This window comes from Macaca nemestrina, chromosome 12 (genome assembly GCF_043159975.1).
Source record: "Macaca nemestrina isolate mMacNem1 chromosome 12, mMacNem.hap1, whole genome shotgun sequence".
Classification (NCBI taxonomy): Eukaryota; Metazoa; Chordata; class Mammalia; order Primates; family Cercopithecidae; genus Macaca; species Macaca nemestrina.
Window position 1 is genome coordinate 54,393,287 of NC_092136.1, and position 23,485 is coordinate 54,416,771.

General features: G+C 47.0%; 1 protein-coding gene across 3 annotated transcripts in view; it reads left to right on the top strand.

Moving 5' to 3' along the window:
• Nucleotides 1-23,485, top strand: part of LOC105488798 (polypeptide N-acetylgalactosaminyltransferase 18) — a 361,583-nt gene that overhangs the window by 235,670 nt on the left and 102,428 nt on the right. For all 3 annotated transcript variants that reach the window (XM_071075098.1, XM_071075099.1, XM_071075097.1), the window contains exons 4-6: nt 14,992-15,175; nt 16,867-17,064; nt 21,652-21,766. In XM_071075098.1, the coding sequence (XP_070931199.1) occupies nt 14,992-15,175; nt 16,867-17,064; nt 21,652-21,766 (497 nt within the window). The remainder of the gene's footprint in view (nt 1-14,991; nt 15,176-16,866; nt 17,065-21,651; nt 21,767-23,485) is intronic.

Below are 23,485 nucleotides of genomic sequence, written 5' to 3' on the forward strand. Positions count from 1 at the left end.
CTTCTAAGGCCCTCTCAATCTCTCTACCACTCACTTGTCTAACCTCCTCTCCCAAATTGAATTTGTGTCCCTACACTCAGCCATAGCCCACATCTGTTACTCCTTCCCAAGCATGTCATGCACATTCATCCTTCTAGCCTTTATTCATTCTGTTTTTCTGCCTGTGATGGTTTTTTAATGCCCCCTTTATCCTCCTAGGAAAGCCCCTTCATCCATCCATTGAGACAAATGCAAGTAACATTCTGTAAAACTTGCCCTGGAGCCCCTGCAGAGGTTGTCACATCCCGCACTGTATTTCCATAGCACCTTGTGACAACCACTTTTAGAACATATTTCAATGCATTCAAGTTACTGGTTTAATTCTTTCTTCCCACTAAACTATGAGTTTCTTAAGAGGTGGATACTGACTGACTCCCCATCTCCGCCACTTAGCGTGAGGCCTGCTGCACGCTCAGTGCTTAGTAAATATCCACCAGTTGAACACATGAATGAAAGGAACACAAACAGGACATGAAGTGAGAAGGAGCAATATTTTTGATATTTGGAGGCATATCTATCAGGGAAGTAATATTTCTTGAGTTTTCTAAACTAAATCTCATGAGAGGACTGTGATGACGTCTGTTCCTGAAATAGAGGGATGTGGAAAAAATCAATAATGCTGAAAGGCACAGTGAGAAGATGGGCTGACAGTCTTTGGCAGTCTTTGGAGGGCAGCTCCTGAGTGAGGTAGGTTGTCCATCCCACCTGTCCTGGTGTCTCTGAGCTAGCTGTTGATGTTCCTCTACTGGCAGCCCATGTCTGGCATTCTGATAGCATCTCAAGGACCTGGGTCTCTGCCTTTGGTGGCTTTAAAGGAAGAGAAAAGCATATGCAAGGAGAGCAAGGAAGCCCACATGGCCTGGGCAGGGGCTTAGGAACAGGCTGATATTGGCAGTTCATGTGGAAAGCTGGCAAGGGCATGCCTTTAGCCTTAGACTCTGTGCTTAAAAGCAAACAAACATAAAAATACATAAAGTTTCCAGAAGTCAGTTTGTTTTTCTACATTTGGGATCTAGCAGCAGCCTCAAACCAGACTCAAGCAGTTAGTAAACTCTCAGCCCATTTAGGATCCCGGGAACATGGACGGTGGCCCACCTGGGACCAAAGCCTGGATTTAAGAGTCTCCCTCAATACCAATCCCTTCCAGTCCCATCAGCAACCCCAGGGCTGATAAGAAAGGTTTTGTCTTGGGGGGCAGTGCTGGCCTACCCCACACCCAGACCCCATGGCTGCTGTTTCAAGTCTGAGGCTGGGTGTCCCCAAACTGACGGTTGGCCCCACCCACTTTGCTGCTGGACTGCCTGCTCCCATTGTCTGGACAGGCCCTGCCCTGCCTTCTCATGCTTTCTACTCTTGTTTCAGTGACCCTCGGGGACTGAGCATACAGAGGTTGTAAGAGAGGTCGGCAGGGACATTTAGGAGGAAAGATGGCAAAGTCTGACTGACCTGCCCCATGATCCCTGGGATGGAGCCTGCTGTCCTTAGCCATATGACTTTAGGAAAACATCTTAGCGTTGCTCAGCCTCCATTTCCTTATGTTAGAATGGCTAATAGTATAGTATCCATAATAATAGTATCCATAATAATTACAAATAAAATTTAAAAAACTGTCTGTAATGCTGTTGAACTTGCAGAGTCCCGAAAGGATTGAATAGGGATTGTGTGTGAAACAAACCTGGTGAGCCCATGTTCACCATGTGTCAGAACCTGTGCCAAGTGCTGAAAACTTCAGAAAGTAGGTTCCACATAAACAGTGACTTTTGTTCTTTTTTCTTTTTGAGACGAAGTTTTGCTTTTGTTGCCCAGGCTGGAGTGCAGCGGTGATCTTGGCTCACTGCAACCTCTGCCTCCCGAGTTCAAGCGATTCTCCTGCCTCAGCCTCCCGAGTAGCTGGGATTACAGACATGTACCACCACGCCTGGCTAATTTTGTATTTTTAGTAGAGACAGGGTTTCTCTATGTTGGTCAGGCTGCTCTCGAACTCCTGACCTCAGGTGATCTGCCTGCCTTGGCCTCCCAAGGTACTGGGGTTACAGGTTAAATGGTGACTTTTTAACTTCAAGGTAGTTCTGAGGCTTACCAGTGGGCCCATCAGCTTCTTTCTTGGTATTTTCCAGAGAGGTCCTCAAAACCTTTGTTTGAGGATTTCTGTCCCACGTGCCATGAATCCATGGAGTCAATAAACCTCTATTGAATGCCAGGCTCCAGCTGGGCTCTCTGGATACAGAGAAGGGTAAAACTGTAGGTCCCTCCTCGAGGAGCTCACAGTCCAGTGGAACATTCAATGCATCAGCACAGTGAGGGATACAGGGCCAAAGGGCAGAGGAAACCAAAGGAAAACAGTACTAAAGTCTTCCTGGAGGCGTTTAAATGTTGGTCATTAGAAAGCATTGAGCCAAGACATGACTCATGCACTCATTCATTCTTGTGATACATGCTTATGAAAACGAAACACATGCCTGTAGCACCTCTGCCATGTGCCAGGCTCGATGTAGCAGATCTGTCAGGGCTGGGGTGTGGCTCTGGCCTTACCTCTTAGGTGTGCACAGCGCTTCCAGTTGCCCAGATACCTGCTTCTCTTTACCTGGGGACTTTCTTCAAAATCCTGGAACATTGCTTTGCCTTGCACAGAACAGGCTGGATGTGTTGGAACTTAACCTGCCCCTGGAGCAGTCCTTAACCAATGACTGCTGGGATCGATATATAAACACCCTGGCCCCCTCTTCCTAGCCTCATTTTGCTTATTTGTAGGATGGGCCTAAGAATATAAAGGTTTCTGCCTCAGGGGATTGCAGTGAATGAGAAAAAAGATAGCATTAGCCTTCCTTTATTTTTTCATCTGCCTTAAATCAGAAAGTGAGGCTGGCATGACATTTGTAAGGGCCTAGCACAAAGCCTGGGTGGGTGCTCCCTCTTGCCCTTGGTCCCGTAGAAATGTATTAAGAGCACAGAATTTGGAGCCAAAGTGCTGAACTTGGAATATAGGCTCTACCACTTGCTAATTATTTAACCACACTTCAGTTTTCTCATCTATAAAATGGGTTACTAGTAGTACTTACCTAATAGAGGGATCATAAGGGCTAAGTGGCAATACAAATAAAGATCTTAGGAGTACCTTGCACATAGAAATCACTGTTAAGGGGCTGTTAAATAAATAGATGCAGGTTGAGACGGGAAGGGGTTGGAAATTGAATTGGAATGGCTAGGTGGTAAGTGGCCCTTGAGGAGCAGCAACTGTGTCCTGCGCCTGGGGAAGTCCCAGGGCAGTTTGCTGCAGGGCTGGCTTTCTCAGAAATGCAGGACAGAGGGTGAGAGCTTGCGCCTGCCCTAGGGACCTTCCTTTGGAAAGGAGGAAGGGAGCAAAAGAGTTCAGACTGATGAGTAGGTAATGGCACCAGCTGTGAAGCACTCACAACATGCCAGGCATTGTCTTGTGGATTTCCACAGCGACCCAAAGAGGTAGAGGAGAGAACTGAGGCTCAGAGAGTTTAAGTCTTATGCCCAAAGTCATGGTAAATGGCAGAGCTGGGGATTACATTGAGGCCTGTCTCTCCCTTAAGCCTCTGTTCCTACTGCTCTACTTGACATATTTCAATAAAGAAAGAAAAATGAGAAGGGCAGGAGAACACCTGGGTTCTGCTTTGTCACTGGTCCTTCATGGAACCCCTCCCTTTGAGAATCCATTGCTGGAAGGTGTTTTGAAGCAGAGAAAAAGGGCCTTCCACCTCCGTACTGACAAGATCGGGCTGGGGTATAAATACATGTGTGAAGCCCGCCAGGTCTCTTGAGTCGTGAATCAGCCAGGGTGAGGCCGCTGGTCACACAGCCTGAGCAGCGGTGATTTGCAGAAGTACGGAGCTGACATACAGCCTGTGGGAGTCTTAACTCTTCCCTCAGAGGATGCTTGGAGCTGCCCTGGCAGGAGCTGGAGCTCAGGGCCTGAGGTTGGCCCTCACTGGTTGCCTGGTGTATGTTTTCTAGTTCCCTGTGTCTGTGCCCCAAGGAAAAACCAGTCCCCTTCTAGAGCTGCAGGTGAGGAAAAGCTTCCTACAGAAGCTGAGCTGGGTCAGGGGAGGTGAGAAGAATGCGCCAGGCAGAGGTAGCAGGTAGTTCAAGGGCACTCTGGCAAGACTGAGCTTAGTGCATTTGGGAGAATGACGAGCACAGAGTCTTGCAGGGAAGGCCGGACCAGGATGTTTGACCTCGTAAGCCATCAACAATTGGTGGTGGGGACTGGGGGTAGGATGGTGGTGAGCACACCCTAGAGTGATTACTCTGGCATTTACAGGAGCTTAGACTCATGGGATCTCAGAATCCTGGGAGTTAGTATTTAAGAATCAGAGACTCTAAGAATTCTAGAATTTTGAAATTTTGGATTCAAAATCATCAACTCTTGGGATCTCAGTCATGAGATTTTAGGATCATCAAATTTTTGAGTTCAGCAGCATTCTAAACTCTAAGCCTTGCACAAAAGGAGAAGCCAGCACCAAAATTCAAGTTGGCCTCTGGGTTAACTGCCAAGGGTCACTGGACCTTCCTGAGTGCTCACACATAGGGTAGGAAGACCTGGGCCTGGGCCTTCTGGAATTCCCTTTGCACAGTGGGATGTCCACACAGCTCGTTCTCAGTTCTGATATCACCTGCTATTAAACACTATTTGCCAGCAATTCCCAGGGCTTTGAGTTCTTGGCACACCCTCCCTAGAAGCTCATGGGAGGACTCTTCTCAGTACTCCTAAGCTGGAGGAGCTGGGGCTGGAGCAGCGTCCACTCCTGCCTGGACACAGCTGACATCAGTCAACCATCATGGCATTTTTAATAAGTCCTGTGATTCCTGCTGCACACCCTCCTCAGAGTAGCAGGAGTAGTTCCTGCCCTGTAAGTAATTTCACAGTGTTTGGTCCATTGCCCCACCTTTACTTTACAGGAGTTTCCTCCTCACACAGCCCCAGGAAGTACAAAGGCGAGCTGGACCTTTGCCAAGGTCATTTAGTCAGCGAAGACACTGACTTCTATTAGTTCATTATTCTCATTCCCATCTGCTAAAGTACTCAAGGTGGACGAATAGAGAGCGCGGAGTTATGGCCCTAGGGGAAGAACTTCTATTGTGCCTAAGATGCTGACTCCTTCGGAAGGCTGCTGGACAGACTGGAAAAGAGCCAAGTCTTCAGAGGCAGGCAGGCCTGAGTTTGAATCCTGCTTCTTCCTTACCTTCTCTGTTACTTGGACTATGTTCTTTAAAGTCTCTCATCCTTGATTTTTCCCATTTGCCATTTGAAGATAATAATGAAGTTATATCTTCAGGTTGCCTGGATTTGCTTTTCAGCTCTACCATCTTCTAGCTCTGTGACACCAAGCAAATCCTTTAGCTTCTCTGGGCTGTGTTTCCTAATCTATGGAAGAGAAATAGTCATGCTACCTACCTTGAGTAGCATTGTGGTTGCTGAGAGTTCTGAGTGAGTAATATATGAAGCAGGTTGAGAGCAGTCCCCAGCATCTGATAAACTAAATAAACATTGGCTATAGATATTGTTTGCAGGGTGGTAACGAGGTGAGGGTCTTAAGTGGTGCCCACCATATGTGCGTAATATATCATTGCTGAGTGAATGAATAAAGGATGGACTGATTTGAAGTGCTGAGCACAGCACACATCATGTCGTGTAGGGGAAGGGCTGCAGGACTGCAGCCTTTTGGCCCTGAGCGTTAGACCAGCTCTGGGGCTGACCTGGACTATCCGAGCTCATCATGCCCATCCTCACCCAACTCTGCACATCTCTTCCCAACTCAGACTCAGTAGCGTCAGGCTGGTAGCCCTAAATCAGCAATGGTGGAAGCATTTATACCACAGGCAGTGGCAAACATTAGAAATCAAGGTTTTTTGTTTGTTGTATTTTTGTCTTAATTTGAGAGAGAGAGGAAGAAAGGGAGACTGCGTTAAACTTTGGTTAGAACCCAACACATTCCTAACTGGCCAGGTAAACATTTTTCTATCACCTGCCACAGTCATCTTCAGAGACCAGTTTTGACCATTTTTTTTTTTACAGGATACAACATCTTAGGGAGAATAAGCCATTTTGGCACTGCTAAGAGGTTGTTTGTGGGTTTTGAGAGCCTGGCTTTGGAAACCCTGCTAAATTTGGAGTGCATATTCCTTATGGGTTTTGATGGCCATGAATGCCCTGCTGTGACACCAAAGAGTAGACTTTAAAACAGATGGGTGGGGCCTATTAGGTGGTAAATCTGGGACTTTCTGTAACTTGATAAGGCTGAATTAATGCTTGCAGCTTCCCAGGAAGATTATAACACTGTGTGCCTGAACCCTGTAGCCTGAGTAAGGGAACTATTTAAGGCCATTCCAAATCTCCTTTAGTATCAATCGACTTTGAACAAGTGTAGCTATTAAATGAGCTGGACAGAAGTGTAGCTGTTAAGTGTAGCAGACAGAAGAATGAACCTCGGGGAAGACATTTGTAAACTGCAAAGCTTGTCTGGAGTGATCTTCAAGACAGAGGAATACACACAGCGATGCTGCCCGGAGCTCTCTGGGATCCCAGGTGCCCAAGTCAGCCTCACCATCATTCATCAGCAGGACCATCTGAGTCCTGAGCCCCGACTCCAGATTCTCCATGGAGGTGGGGACGGTGACATCTGTCTTTATTTAATTTTTAGCTTTCCACTTGATGTGATGTGGATGATCAGCTAGGTTTGACAACCATTGCATCCTTATAAATAATCTCTCTTTTAAAATGTGTTGGCATAGCATTTGTGTTTCAGTGGCCCTAAATGGCTTCAGAGGAAAGCCAGTAAATCTTCTGATCTGAAGAAGACAAGCCACTTTTCACTTGGAAAGGAGTAAACACACTTTTAATCTTTAAATTAGCACCACTGGAGACAAGCAATCAATTGCACTTGTCAGTGGGAGGTGGATTAGTGGGGGTGTGGGTGGGGTGTTCACACTCCCCTCCTGGGCAACTGGAGGCATGGGGTGGCAAAGCTATAATCCAGGCTGGGCTTTGAGGAACAGCATTGAGCTAGGAAGGAGGGGTGTGGCCAACGTGGGACAAAAAGCCATGTTTAGAACAGTCCCCAACACCTGATAAACTAAATGAATAAGCATTAGCTATAAATATTGTTTGCATGGTGGTAACGAGGTGAGGGTCTTAAGTGGTGCACATCATATGTGCATAATATATCATTGTTGAGTGAATGAATAAAGGATGGATTGATTTGAAGTGACAGCTGGGAAATGACAGGGGACAGTCTAAAACATAAGACCCAAAGATGGTCATACAGAGAAACGAAAAGCAGCTGTAAAGGGAAGGACCCACAACTGAGGGCAGCAAGATGGAGCCAATGAGTTTGGAAGAATGAAGAGAAAAACTACCTGGGCAGGTGTGAGGAAGCCTTTTTCAGACTGCATTTACGTCCTTCTGTTAAGGGCTGGAACCACACATATTTGGGAGGAGATGCCTTTTTCTATTCCATTTTAAAGCCCACCATTTTATTTCGGTTGTAACCAAGGTTGGCCAATCCATCAGAATCTCACCAGGAGATCCTTGTACGAAATTCAGATTCTCTGGTCCCACCCCAGATCTATTGAATCAGACTCTTTGTTGGGATGGTGCTCTGGAGCCTATGATTTAAACAAGCTGATTCTTATGCAGGCCAGCTTCTTATTCTTGGGAGGCAGGATAGAGTGTAGAGGTGGAGTATATGGACTCTGGGGACAGCCTAGTTGGATTTAAATCCTGTCTCCACCACTTGCTACCTGGATCACTTTGTGCCTTAATTTCCTTGTCTTCAAAATAGAATGATAATAATAGGAGCTATATCCTAGGTTTGTTGAAATGATTAAATGAGATAACATATACCAAATACTTAGAATAATGGCTAGTATACTGTATTTACTGTTTTTTCTTTTATCCAATTAATGCAGAGATTGAAAAAAGAGAGAAATAGGGTCAATATTTTGAATTTAAGCCATCATACACACATCCATACACATTATGCGTATAGGTCAAGAGTTGAAAATGTAATGCTTTCAAGAACCAGGCAAGTGTGAAGCAATTGGTGGGACCCATGGTGAGTTGGAATGTACAACTGTCTTAGTTTGGCTTTCCCAGAAGCCAGGGAGATCCTGAGAAATGATTTGGGGCCAAGCCATTTATCTCGTAGATGATCCTAGAAAACTGATGAGAGAGTGGGGATGGGAGACAGAGAAGAGAAGAAAGCTAATACCATGGGCATCAATGACATGACTGCTGTGGGGACCTGGACTCCATCATCCTGGGAACCACCAGGAGACTCGGAGACTCTGCAGTATCATCCCACCTGAGAAGTGAGGAAGCTGGGTTATACTCATTTCCTATGTCTGTTGTAATGAAAGTACCACCATCTGGGTGGCTTAACCAACAGACATTTTCTCATGCTTCTAGAGGCTAGAAGTCTGAAATCAAGGTGCCAGCAGGACTATGAGGGGGAATCTGTTCCATGCCCCTCTCCTAGCTTCTGGTGCTTTGCTGGCCATCTTTGGCAGGCCTTGGCTTAGAGATGCATCACTCCAGTCTCTGCCTTCCTCTTCACATGACTTCCTCCCTCAGTCTGCATCCAGATCTACTCTTTTTATAAGGATACCAGTCATACTGGATTAGGATCTTATCCCACTGCAGTATGATCTTATCTTAACTAATTATATCTGCAATGACCCTATTTCCAAATAAGGTCTCATTCGGAGGTATTAGGGTTTAGGGTTTCAGCATATGAATTTAAGGGGATACGATTCAACTCACCCATGGGGTACTCATGCCCCCAATCTTCCCCTGAACTGATTGACAACTACTTCTGTAGATGGTAACTCCACAGCATTTCCTACTTCCTCTCCCTCTCTGCTATAGGTTGGATGTTTGTCCCCTCCAAATCTCATGTTAAAATTTGATCCTCAATGGTGGAGGTTGGGCCTAATGGTAGGCATTTGGGTCATGGGAGTGGATCCCTCATGACTAGATTAATGCCCTCCCTGGGATGGTGGGGAGAATGAGTGAGTTTTCCCTCTACTGGTTCCCATAAGAGCTGATATAAACAGCCTGGTGCCTCCCCACTCTCTCTTGCCTCCTTGCTTACCGTGTGATCTCTGCACATCCTGGCTCCCCCTCCCCTTCCACTGTTAGTGGAAGCAGCCTGAGGCCCTCACCTGAAGTGAATGCTGACACTACGCTTCTTACAAAGCCTGCAGAACCATGAGCCAAATAAACCTCTTTTCTTTGTAAATTACCCAGCCTTAGGTATTCCTTTATAGCTACACAAATGGACCAATACTCAATTCCTGTGTCTCTCCTACCACATGCCTTTTAGACATCCAGTAGCATGGAAATTCTATAAGGGCTGTGTCTTAGTTTGAGCTGCTATAACAAAGTCCCACAGACTGAGTGGCTTATAAAAACAGACGTTTTTTATCTCAGTTTCAGAGGCTGGGGGTCTGAGATCAGGGTGCCGGCATGGTCAGGTCCTGTTGAGGGCCCTCTTCCAGGTCACAGACTGCTCACATTTCATTGCATACTCACATGGCAGAAAGAGGAGAAGAGCGCTCCCTGGAGCCCCTTTTATAAATGCACTAATCCCATTTATGAGGGCTGCTGTGGTTCAAGTATTTCCCCTGCAAAATTTAGGTGTTACCAGTGTGAAAGTAGTAAGAGGTGTGGCCTTTTCAGAGGTGAGTAGGTCATGAGGGCTGCTTCCTTGTTCATGAGATTAAGGCTTTTTAAAAAGATGATTCTTGAAGCTTTAGGCTAGCTTGCCCTCTGCCTGCTGCCACTTGAGAACACAGCAAGAAGGCCCTTACCAGACACCAAATGCTAGCACCTTGATCTTGGGCTTCCCAGGCTCCAGAACTGTGAAGAAATAAATTTCTGCTCTTTGTAAAGTACTCAGTGTCAGGTATTCTTAGTTATAGCACTACAAAACAGGCTAAGATAATAGCTCCACCCTCATGACCTAATTAATCTCCCAGAGGCCCTATCTCCTAATACCATAACATTGGGGGTTAGGATTTCAACATAATCAATTTTGGGAATAAATAAACACTCCGTCCATTGCAGACTGTCTTGTTTACAGTTATAATCACAGCAACTAGATCAGTACCTTGTTGAGGTATGATCAAGGCATGCCAAAGATTATTATTCCATGAAAGGACTAACAGTAAGTGTATTAGTCTATTCTCACTCTGCTATAAAAAACTACCTGGGACTGGGCAATTTATAAAGAAAAGAGGTTTAATTGACTCAGAGTTCCACATGACTGGGGGCTGGGGAGGCCTCAGGAAACTTACAATTATGGCAGAAGGTGAAGGAGAAACAGTCACCTTCTTCACAAGGTGGCAGGAGAGAGAGACAGAGAGAGACAGAGAGAGACAGAGAGAGAGAGAGAGAGAGCGAGAGAGAGAGAGCAAGTGTGAGCGAGTGCAAGGGGAAGTGCCACACTTTAAAACCATCGGATCTCATGAGAACTCACTCACTATCATGAGAACAGCGTGGGGGAAACTGCCCCCATGATGCAATCACCTTGACATGTGGAGATTACAATTTGAGATGAGATTTCAGTGGGGACACAGAGTCAAATCATATCTGTACGTGCTCAATATTTGTTGAATGAATGAATGAATGAGTGAACTCTCCCTTCATTTCTATGTCCACAAAACCTAGAGAAGATGTGTGAAATGCTCATCTGAACCTTGAGGGAGAGATGAGGAACTCTGCCCAGTTCTCTACAGCAAGCCTAGGAAGGCAGTTTTACAAAATGCCTGTGCACCTGCCTTCCAAAGAGCAAAGCCCCATTAGGCATCAACTTTCAGATCCTTTAGTTTCCTTTATGCATGAGATCAGAGTGTCCCATTAAGTGCTTAAATCAGATTAACAGCCTCTATGCCAGACCTTTCTGGCTCAGCCTGCTAGTAGTTGTGGAGCCAACCACTTTTTATAGAAGCAGTGGAAGGGGATAGATGAGGAGGGGAGAAGGGCTCTGTTTGACCACACTGGTGAATCCCCCGTGTTTCCTTGGCATCTAAGTCTGAAGAAATGAGAGCTGGCAAGCAGCCTGCCCTGAGCAGACCCTGAGAGGAGGCTCCCTGTGGGGATGTGGAGAGTGGCCTGTGACCTCCCAGGAGTGAGTGGTGCTTCATCACTGCTTCTGGTAGTGCTGGTTTACAGAGGTCCCTCCGATGTCAGGAGATCAGGGATTTGTGGACAGTAGGAGAGCGCTGAAGTAGCAACATAAGCAGGATGACACCTGGCCCCATGCAGGGTGCAAATTGTATTTCTCTGTCAACACGGGCTATTGACAGCTCCACATTGACTCTAGATCTGAATCACAGCAAGCAGACTCCCTGCCTCCTCTTTCTCCAACACATTAAAACAAGCACAAAATATACCTTCCCTTTTCCTTCCACAATTATGCTCCTGTCCTAACCCACCAAGATACTTTATTAAATATTATTTATAGAAATTAAAAATCAATTAAAGATAGCTTGCATAGGGAAGAAAAGGTAAAAGTCAATCAGGTTTTAAATTTGAACCAGAAAATCAAAGGTTTAGCAAAGATAGGGCAGCAAAAATCCTGATAAAATCTTTGTGATTAGTCATTATATTTGTCTTTGAGCTTCCTGGCAGCCTTAGCAAGAAGGCAAATATGATGGGCTGGGTACTTGTGTTTGGATGTAAGAAAAAACACAAGTTCAACTCCAAAAACACAATCTTTGGAGCTAAGAAGTTCTGAGAGATATTATATGTGAACATGCATGTGTGTTTGTTTATGTGTATATACAATAGTTAATAGTCAATATATATAGTATACAATGGACAGTGTCTTGGAAAACAGTTTTCCAGTCAATGCAGAAGTACTTTTGAGATAGTTCTTTCTTGCTTTGGCACCTAACAAAGATGGAAAGAAAACATGAAAACCTAATTAAGTAAAGGTACTTTACAAAGACAGAGGCAGTATCATCTAGGGTATTTCAAGGCATTTTTTTTCTTCTTTGTTTTCTTTTTTGGATAGCAGTTGTTTGGTTGGGGCTAAGAGAATTCCCTCTTCTAATCAGCAGCACATGTTTGGGATGCAGCTGACTGGGGATGGAATTTTTTACTATCTGGTCCACCAGAAGCCTTTACTCCAGCTCAGTGTTGACAGAGCTCAGAGGTACAAAGGGGCAAGTAGCTCCTATAGGAAGCAAAGATTTTCATTTCTTGCTACCACCCCTCAAAGCTCATTCTTCCTCTGACTGCATTTCCTGTGCATCAGGAGTTCACAACCTTATTTTAACCCCAGCACCAGACCAGAACAATAGACAATGTTTATTATAGCCATTGTGTATAACAAACCATTCCAGAAGTTATGGTGTGAAACAACCACCATCCATTGGCCCAGAATCCTGCAATAAAGGCTGGGATCACTGGGCAGCCTGTCTCTGCTCTACACAATGGCTCTCCTGGTCAGTTGCAATCAGCTGGTGGCCCGACTGGGGCTGAAGGATCCACGAGGGCCTCACTCACCTGTCTGGGGCCTTTGTGGGGTGGCCTAAATGACTGGGCTGGAGCTTCCTTAGTTAGGGCAGCGAGAGAGCAAAAGCAAAAGGCTGGAACTTGCACAGGGTCCCTCCTGCTGTGTCTTGCTGTGTCAAAGTCCAGCTCAGACTCAGTGTGTGAGGCGGCCACACAAGGATGTGAATTTGGAGAGGTGAAATTCATGGGAGACCATTTGGTAGCAATCGTCCTCAGCCTCCTCCCATCAATACCTTAGTCACAGTAGGTATTGACAGGAGTCAATTGGCAGGAGCCTCACCTGAGGGTTGAGGAGGCAGAGAAGGGGACAGGTATCTCTCTCATGGGGAAGGGTGGGAATTTATGTCAGGCCATTTGGTACTAGCCCAGTTCTCACTCCAAATTCTGTGCACTCAGCACTTAACTGCCCCCATCAAAAACCCAAATATCAGACTTTATGAGCTCTATTTAAATTTTTCAAAAAGGATATATGAGGAATGGACCTTGGAAGTGATAAAACAGTAAATGTTTTAAGAAGCCTCCTGGCAACGGTGCTTGAAGGCCTTGTAAGTGTGAGACACACTGAGTTATGCTGCTCCATGGCCAACGTCCTGACATTTGTGGGACAGTGGCCTCTTCAGGCAGCTGCAGACCTCAAGATTCAGAGATCTTGAGGTCATCTTCATATGGACTGCAGTGAGATATAAAGCATGTCAGTGGCAGCCCAGAAGTCAGTCAAGTTTTCTCCAGGCTGGAATGAGGACACTGACAGCCCCCACCAGCCCTAGCTTAGGACAGGAGTCACACTGTTTAAAAGGATTACTTGAATGACAAGAAAGGCCATATCCTCATCACTTTTGCAGAAGCTGGAAACCTGGAAGGGCTGGATTAGAAAACCACTGGGTAATGAAATCGGGGGACAAAAACATTTTGACATCCAAAGAAACAGTGGAAATCTTTAGAAAGGCTGATTAAATAAAAGTAAACATAAGATTCTTTGTTATCACTCAAAGCAGGCACTCATATGTGCACACACACACAAGCACTTGCACGTGCACCTGCATCCACAGAGATGGGATGGAGGAGGCCTGACTTAGTAGCACCATGTAAAAATAATTTGTAAGTATATGTTAACAGTAAGCTTAATTTGAGACAAAAGTAATCAAAGTTGTTGTGACTTTAGATTATATTAATAGGAACATAGATTCTAGATTAAGGGAGGTGATTTGTTTCTTCTATTCTGTATAGCCCAGTTTACTTTAGAAGTATTAGGTCAACTTCTGCATAATACGAAAGGGTTCGAGAAAAACTAACTTAATTAGAGGGAAGTTTAACATGATTAGAGAATTTGAAATCGTGAGATATGCGGAAACACAAGGAGGAACTGAAGCTATTTGACCTAGAGAAGTCCTTAACAAGGACTTAAGAATGGGTTTCAATTCTAAAGCGTTGTTATGTGGAAAGAGGGACTTGATCTGTCTTCTGTGTCTCCAAAATAGGTCCCATTGGACTCATGAGTGGAAGATTGAGGGACCCTGGCATTTCAGGTCAAAAGAAGGAAGAACATCTAATAGTTGAAGAGGCCCTCTAAGGAATGGATTGCATAGATTTCCCTTTTACTGCAGGGGCTGGATGATCACTCATCAGGCAGACAGAGGGGATTCACACCTTGGGATGGATGCTTGGTTCAAAAGGAACTTTAGAATTCTGTCCAACCAACTATAAGGGCTGTCATGGGCTCTTGCCTTAGCTGCTGTGGAAAACATAATGAATGCAGCTGCAGTGCCCTCTCTTGCTGAGGGGTTCAGGGGTTGCTGCTGAGGCCTGTTTCTGTTGCTGCAGGCCTCATTTGCAGTTCTGAAAAAGCAGAGGCATCACATGCTTAGCCAGGCCTAGGACCACAGGCAGCAAACCAACACCAGCTGTTCACATGGGCACAGCTCCTGGCCATCCACTTCCTAGAAAGATGGAGATCCAGGCAGAGAGTGGATCCTGGGCTGGGGTCTTGGCAGAGGGAGCTTCCCCTGGGGGTTATAGGAGCACCGATGGAGATGGAGACCACTAAGACATGGTTTGAAAGTAGACTGTGCCACTCACAAGCTGCATGATGCTGGAGAACTTGACTAATTCTTTTGAGCTACCATTTTCCCATTGGCTTGTTGTGAAGATTAAATAGACCGTGTGTGCAGTGTATATGACCCTGTGTATTGCTGAGCCTCAGGAAATACTGTATTCCCCTCTATGTTTCCCTTCAAAACTAAGCGGTGCTGGCCACTGCGGGGACCACTGAAGAAGACACAGGGAGGGGAATGGGCCCCCCAGCCTTTCTCTGGGGATCAGTTCACCCTAAAAGAGTGACTGTTGTGATTGCCCCTTCTGCCTCCTGACCTCCCTCCCATGCTAAGTCTGCATTTTCTCCCTGACAGAGGAACTGAAGGAGAAGCTGACCGAATATGTGGACAAGGTGAACAGCCAGAAGCCAGGCTTCATCAAAGTCGTGCGTCACAGCAAGCAGGAAGGCCTCATCCGCTCCAGGGTCAGCGGCTGGAGGGCGGCCACTGCCCCTGTGGTGGCACTCTTTGATGCCCACGTGGAGTTCAATGTGGGCTGGTAAGTGCCCCTTGGGAGAGGAGGAGGAGTCCCAGTGGGATCTAGGGCTTCGACTCCAATAGTGCAAAGCATGCTGGGATCTTGGTCATAGCCTAAGAGATAATTCTGGGAATGGGTGAAATGTGGGTGTGTGAGTGAGCCAGGCAACAAGGCTGGAACTTTAGAGTTTGAGGTGTGGTAGAGGGGAGGGGGTACCCAGGGGTCAACGGGTCAGCACACAGTGCCTAATAGGCATGGTGACATCACATGTGACTCTGGCTGGCAGAGTCATCAGGGAAAAGGGTACATGCTAAGGGCAAAGCAGAGAGTGCCCGGCTAAGGACAGGGTTCCAACGCCTAGGAAAGGAGAGCTGGGCCAAACATGAGGCAGAAGCCCAGCCTCACAGCCAGGGCCAACACCAAGTGGGCAAAGGTGGGGGAAGCATGCCTAATGTTGTCACAGGTACCCCGGGCTTTCCCACTGCCAGATCGGAGGTAGCACGTAATCTCAGATTCTCCCTATGGTGAAACTGTCTAAGAAAATCTTTCTTTCTCTGGTCAGAGCTGCTCAGATGCTGGGGGAAAGGGACCAGACAGAATGCCCCAGTGGCTGCAACCAGCCAGGAATAGAGTGGCAGATGCAGACCTCCCTGCGGGGCTGGAGGGCACAGTGCCACCTGCTGTGTGTAACTTTGCCTGGGCCTGGGAGACACAGGCTCTGGCGATGACCATGAGTAGCTGGGGCAAGTAGGTGGCCACCCTTTTATCAATATGCCTGTTGTCACTGGGGTCTGCTCTGCTCCCCAGACTCCACAGTGCCAGCCTCTGCCTCCAGGGAGTGGGAGAGGAGGACACTTCAGCAGGCAGGGCGTGCACGCAGCCTGGCCTGGATGCTGCCATAACAGGCCCAAATTAAGGCTGCAACACAGTCCTTTTTTATAGCTGAAGTCCCTGCTTGCCATTTGTGACTATTTAAACAGAATTTTCTTTGGATTTATGGCCAGGATAGGAGAGGGACACTTACTATTTCAAGCTGATTTGAATAAACAGTTATACACCAAATGTATTATTAATGAGAAGCTTATCATTCCTGTCTGCAAACACATTACTCGCCTGGTGCCTGCAGGGGCTTCCCGGCTCCCTGGGAAAGCCCAAATGCCCCACCCCTCCTTGGGTGGTTGGGGAACCCTTCTGGGGGGTGGATGTGGCATAGCTGGCATTCCAAGGCAGCATCGCATAGTTGGCGGATGTAGGTTTGTTCTCACCTCCTAGTCTCTGCCATCCTCATCTGTCTTTTCCTCCAGATAGATACATAGAATTTTAGCAAAATCAAAGCCCAAGGTGAAAGCTTCTTCTGGACCCTCAGATCTATTTCTTTCTTCTCTTTCTTCTTTTTTAAGTTTTGATTTTTTTTTTTTTCTAATGGAGAAAGGGAAAGTGAGCAGGAACAAAGCTGGCTGGAATAAGAATCTCTCAGCTCAACTCTGGATATGCTGATGGAGTGGGGGAGCCTCTTGCCATCCGGGAAATCCTCAGGGAACGGGAAGTTGAACAGGGGCTCCTTCCCAGAAGGCAGTGCACCTCTCCATCAGAGGAGATGGGCAGGCTTTCCTTCCTCTTTCTGCTGGGGAAGGACCTTCGGGAGATGCTACTCTGGATATTTCCACCTTGGAAATGGTTACCCCCTCTCTGGCTGTCTCCTCTCTGCCCAGGGCTGAACCTGTCCTCACTCGCATCAAGGAGAACCGGAAGCGGATCATCTCGCCGTCCTTTGATAACATCAAATATGACAACTTTGAAATAGAAGAGTACCCGCTGGCTGCCCAGGGCTTTGACTGGGAACTGTGGTGCCGCTACCTAAATCCCCCCAAGGCCTGGTGGAAGCTGGAGAACTCCACAGCCCCAATCAGGTAAAGCAAATCTTTACCTGTGGGTCTCTGCTTTGACCTCCAGGCTAGGAACCCCCTACTGGCCCAATGCTTATTCTCCAACTTGAGCCCCATCGTGGGGATGACAGGGGTAGGCAGGGTTGAAAGGAACTGCAGTCTGATCTTCAGTCACTGCCATGGGCTCTGAAGATCTCAGAATCCATTCACAGCCTCAAAGTGACCCATTTCCACACATCACTGTGTCTGGGCGCCAAGCACTGTGCTCCAGATTGGGGATCCAGAGTGATGAAGATTTGGTTCCCACTCCCAAAAGCCTGGAGTCTAGTGAAGACAGACAAAATCGTTGGAATAGGAACATTATTCTACCATGCAGGCAGAAACTGCATTGAAAGTGGAGAAATGCTTTTCAGAGGATAGCATTTTCACTTGTTTTTGAAGGCGAGTAGAAGATGGCTAGGTTGGGGAATGGACGTCCATATGCAAAGTTCACGAACACAGAGAAGGTTCGAAGTGACTAGAAGTGGGAAGCCAGCCAACAGCCCCAGGTAGTGAGGGTGGAGGGGCTGAGAGGCAAGACCAGACCCCACAGGACAGCGTATACCTTGGTGATATTTGAATGTTATTCTGTAAGACTCAGACAAAAGTGACTTCATACTGTATTTCAAAGGTCCCAAGTTCTTTCCTGCCTTTGCTGCCATCTTCCTGGACTCATGAATGACTGCCCTGCGCAGTCTTAGCTTTTAAGGTTCAGGACGCCTCCAACAGCTGTCTCCACTGGTTTTTATTTCTGTCTATGTTTGTTTTTGTTTTTGTTTTTGTTTTTGTGGCGGAGTCTCACTCTGTCGCCCAGGCTGGAGTACAGTGGCGTGATCTCGGCTCACTGAAGCCTCCACGCCCCACCCCCAACCCCGAGTTCAAGTGATTCTCCTGCCTCAGCTTCTCAAGTAGCTGGGATTGCAGGCACCTGCCACCGTGCCTGGCTGATTTTTGTATTTTGTAGTAGAGACAGGGTTTCGCCATGTTGGCCAGGCTGGTCTTGAACTCCTGACCTCGTGATCTACCTACTTCTGCCTCCCAAAGTGCTGGGATTACAGGCATGAGCCACTGAGCCCAGCCTATTTCTGTCTATATTGATGATACAGTGGGTGTCTTTATGCTCCCTGCAAAGTTCTGCCCGTTACAAAACAGAAGGCACCAGAAGGTGGCCTAGGGCACAGTTTTTGGAGTTAAAGAGATTAGAAGCTCACGTTGTTTTGTATTACATGAGGGAGAAAGGGTATGAAAAATTTAATTGAAAGTCAGTCATTATTACTTAAGATCACATTTTTCCTCGCCAGAAGAAAAAAATATATAGTCACACTTAAAATGGAATAGAAGAAAACACCAGCTAACTTTCCTGAAGTTGCCTGTTACCTACTCTGCTCGGCCCCTGCCACAATTTTGTGTTGTTAAACATTTGCTGAGAGTCTGCTATGTACAAGGGTCTTTTACATGCATTGGCTCATTTGATCATCATTATAACCTGTTGACCACTCGTGTCTCATCCCTGTTTTACAAGATGAGGAGAGCAAGACTGAGAGAGGAGAATGGCCCTGCCAAAGGCTCTGGGCGGTAGAGCCAAGATCCACCCACGGAAGCTAGACTCAGTGGCTAGTTTTCACCCCTCTATTGTCCACTGTTGAGCTCAGAACTGGTGTAGCTGTTTTCTGCTCCTAGGCCTGATGAATGCTGTTGAAGGGAAATATGCCCCCATGCAATGAGCATTCCTGCAGAAGACTGCATTGACATTAACTGTTTCTGTTCTGCTCATCTCTAACTGTATCAGTCCAGTCTGAATCAGCAAGCTGGCATTCCAGGTCCTTGCCAGACAATGTCATCTCAACCTCAAATTTTCTATCACTCAATTTTCATCAAAAACTTGGTTGAGGGAAATAACTTTTATGGAAGATTTTTGGAAGAACATTCCTGGTTTTATTCCCAGATGAAGACAGCTCCACAGAAAGCTGTGATTTATACAAATGTATCTTGCCCATCCGAGCTCCCTTTGCTTTCAAGCTATACTTTAGTGCTCTGCCCACACGTGGCGTAAGTCATAAAAAGAGCCCAGCAGTATCTTCTAGTGTATTCTAAAGAGATGTCTTTGCGATGGCTGTTCCCTGAGTCACCAGGTGACCCCATTAAGAAAATCCACGTGAGAAATTTCTTTCAAACTGACTGCCAGTCAGAGAAAGCCTTGCTGTCCCCAGGGAATCAATTAATATGACATTTTCACATGAGAACTGTACATTTTGTTTCTAAGACCATGTATGTTCTTTCCACTTTGACCAACAGGAAACTCAAAGGCAAACTTTCATGTCTACTTTAAGAACAATTGAGAGAGGACCTTGGTCTGCACATGCATTCCAATTTGTTGCAATCTTTAGGTCTGTCTAGACATTTATCTATTTATGGTTTTCTATGTATTTTAAATTTTCTCATAAGCTATTTCTAATCCTTTCAGGAATGAGGCAAGGTGTAAATCAATAACCCTTTCACGCTGATAGAATCCACTTAATACCCTAGCCGGTTAATAATAAACCACTGAGGTGGCCTGTGCTCATCTCAGAGTAACTGTTTCAGATTCTGTTCATTACCTGGCTTGAACTGTCAGTTTGAGGAAGGTCCCTTACTGTGTATCCTAAAAGCATTTTTCCAGCGTGCCCTGTCATATCCAACACTTAGGAATGCAGAGGCAAATGCCAAGACCCCACCACTCTGCCAGCCTGATGTTTCTGAATCATCACATATTTAAAGAGGAGATCTTCTAGACTTAGTGCACAATTGCATCTTTTTACCTTTTTAAATGACCTTTTGAGTGCCAGTTATGTCCCAGAGGCTTCAAGTGTTTTAATTTAGTCCGTGTGAGGTTAGAACGGATCCTATGTTACAGACATGGAATCGGAGGCTCGGAGACGCTAGGGAACTTCTCTTAGAGACACACATCCAGAAGGGTGATTTTTCCCAGAGAGATTACCTCTAAGGCCTGGGTTCTGTTACCTCCACCACAGCAGGGTCTCAGTCTGCTTTAGGAGTGGTAGATTAGCTTCCCAGGATGCCTGCAGGTCTGTGAGGGTGAAGACATTTAGAATAAAATGCAGTGATTTGAAAGGAAGAGAAACAGTGGCTCCAGGGTGCCAGTCTCTGCCTGAGCAGCCTCCTGTATCCGCATTCCCCAGGGAAATGGTCTGCAAAATCGCCTTTCTCCACCTTGATAAGTTTCCATTTTCAAAGACGGGTTCATTTACATGTGATTGACTGATAGTTTTCTCATCCCTGAGGAGCCTTCATTTCTCCTTTTATTCCCCCACTCCCACCAAGTCGTCCAGCCAGGCAAGGGCTAGAAATGATAGCAATAAGCAGTAGAACAATTCAGCGTCACTGCATAAGCAGTGCTCTCACAGAGAAGCAGCCCCGTGCTCTCATGCTGACTCACCTCATGTGAATCGTTCTCTGTGAGGTGCTGCACTGGGTGTCTGCACAGAGCTGGTGAGACCCAAGCTCATAGCCCTCAAGGAAGGAAAAGCCTTCCAGCTCCTGGACCCCATAGCTGTTGGCAGGTTGTTCCAGCCTAAGAACCCTGTTGAATTAGAGACTCAGGCCATGTACCTAAGCTCTGCCTGTTGGCTGTCTCCTCCTGGTGTCACACAGGTACCTTAAGGTCAGTTTTTCTACCACCAAAGCTTCTTTCTTTTGAAACCAGCTTCTTCTCCTGTGCCCCTGTATTGATGAGTGGCCCACAACCCACTGTCAGCCGAGCCAGAAAGCCAGATGGCATGCAGGTTCCTCCCCCTTTCTCACCCTTGTGTAGTTCATCTGTTTTGAAGTTCTGCTGATTTTACATCAAAATATGTCTTTAAACAATTCCTGTCTCTGTTCCTGATACTCTGACTCAGCTCTCCATCATTTTTCACCTGGATACAGCAATGAGCTTCCCAGCTGGGCCCCTCAATTCCCACCCCTTCCCCTCTGGTCAGTCACCCACAGCTGCCTGACTCTTCTCTTTAAAAAACACAGATCTGCTCACACCACTGTCTTGCTTAAAATTCCTCATGGACACCTATTTACCTGCAGACAAAATTCAAATTTTTTACCCTGCTACCCAAAGCCCTTTGCAACCTGGTGCCAGCTAATCTTTCTAAGTGGACCAAGGATGACATACAGATCCTAAGTTGGGGAAGGATAGGAAAACTGGTATGCATTCCCAAGCAGGAACAGAGACTGACTGTGCAGAGGTCAGGGTCAGGGCAGCTAGAGATACAGTCAACCTAGACTGGCAGGCTGAGCACCACTTCTCACAGCTAACACACACACAAGCACCACCCCACTAAAGCTGATCCCAGGATGGCAGCTGTCTGCCCACTGCCCGGAGGAAACAGCCTTTCTGGAGTGGTTGGGTGAGGCCAGACCCAGGGACCACTCCAGGAACAAGCCTCACACTGGCTTTGGCAGCAGAGGAAGGAAGAGCACCAGATCCTCCTGACAGTAAGGCCTTACTGCTCTTACTCCTCAGACAGCCACACCAGACAGCCTCTCTGCTCACCACTGGCCCATCTCCCCCTGCCCCTGCAGGAGCCCCGCCCTCATTGGCTGCTTCATTGTGGACCGGCAGTACTTCCAGGAGATTGGCCTGCTGGACGAAGGCATGGAAGTCTACGGAGGCGAGAATGTGGAGCTTGGGATCAGGGTGAGTGGAGTTTCTCACTCAAAGGGCTCGGCTCAGCTCCCACCAGGGTAATGAGTCTGGGGTGGAGAAATGGGGTTTAAGGTTGAGGGTTACAGACTGATTCAGAACGTCCAGTCCTGAACCCTGGTCCACATGTGTGTGATTGGGATTGGGAAGACACAGGGTGAAGCCTCTTGACTTTTCAGGAAGAAGAGGACTTCAGAACCTGCTTGGCTGGGGGAGGGAGCATGGGAGAGGTTGAGCTGCCAACTCAAGGGAACAGCCTCTTTTAAAATCAAACTGAGGTCCATCGGAGTAAGCAAAGGTGTGCTCCAGGAAGCAATAACAGGCATCGAGGGTGGCTGGACAAGAGTGACCCTGAGTCAGCTCCCTTGGGATTTCTCACTCTGACACTCTCTGTCTTCTCCACAGTGGCCACAGAACATTCCCGAACACTTTGTTAAGAGAGAGCCCGGGGAAATAAACCCAGGGTGTATAAACAGCAAGATGAAGTCAGGCTCACTGCAGGCTGCTTTCTGACCCCAGGCACTAGCCAGACACACAGCCCATTCCTGCCTCATGCCATTCTCCTGCCCCAAAGTACAGGGTTTTTTCCAACAATCAGCTCATGGCATGGATCCCCAAGAGGCTCTATGTTATTTCTCATCCTACGGGAACATTTCCTAGGCTTTCTGGCTCTTTCCCCTTGGCTAATGAAAACATAAATCTACGATGAAGCCCGCTTTCCTATCTGAGGTTCCTGTTAGGTCCCCTGGTGTTAGGCAGGAATGCGATGATGGATACAATGAAGGATCTTGTCCTGGAAGGAAGCCTGCCCACCTCTATGACCAGGGATTGTCCTTGGCAGACCCAGTATTGGAACTGCAGGGTGTCCTCCCCATGATGGCCCCCACTGTCTTCTCCATGGGGAACTCGCAGCAGTCAGCCACCCCCACACGCTCCAGGCTTGCCGATGCTTGGAAAGAACCCTGTGCCTACTGGTGTCCATAGGGATTATCTGAGATGCTCCACTTCACTGCCAGCCTGTTCACACATCCGTGCAGACCTCATCTGCCTGGTTCTACCTACTGGCCCTACTCTGGCACCTTTGGCCTTAGTGTCTGCATCTGATGTCTCCAATTCTTGATACTCAATTCCCACTGAAGGACTGTAGCGTGGATGCACCCTCCTCTAACCTCTAACCTCCTTCAACCTTCCACCCCACCAGGCAGGCAACAGTCCTTGCCCCTGACCTGAAGGGGAGATTGGGCACCCACAAGGAGCATCTTAGGATGCCTGCAATGACGTGACAGGCACTGTGTGGGGCCCGACTCACCACCCAGACTTAATGCTAGGGCTTTGAGGACTGGCGACATGAACAGCCTGTCTGAAGCTGAGCTTAGAAACCACTTCCAGACACCTGTATTCACTGAAACCCTGAGAAATTGCTTTGGAAGCAGTCAAAATGCATGGACTTATTGGGGAGCTAATGTATTCATAGAGGACAGCTCCTGCATAATCACCCTCGTTTCTGCTGCTCTCTCTACATCGGCCATTTATTCCCCATTTGCGTCCTCGCCATCTCATTTCAGCACTGCTCCTGGATAGATGCTCACCCCAAACATAATATTTTTCACGAGGAGCTGCTGTCAGGAATTCTCTGAGTGGGCCGGACCGCCTCCATTCGCTTGTGTTCTCTGGGTAAAAATGTGCAGGATTGGAGAAAGGAATTAGATTTGT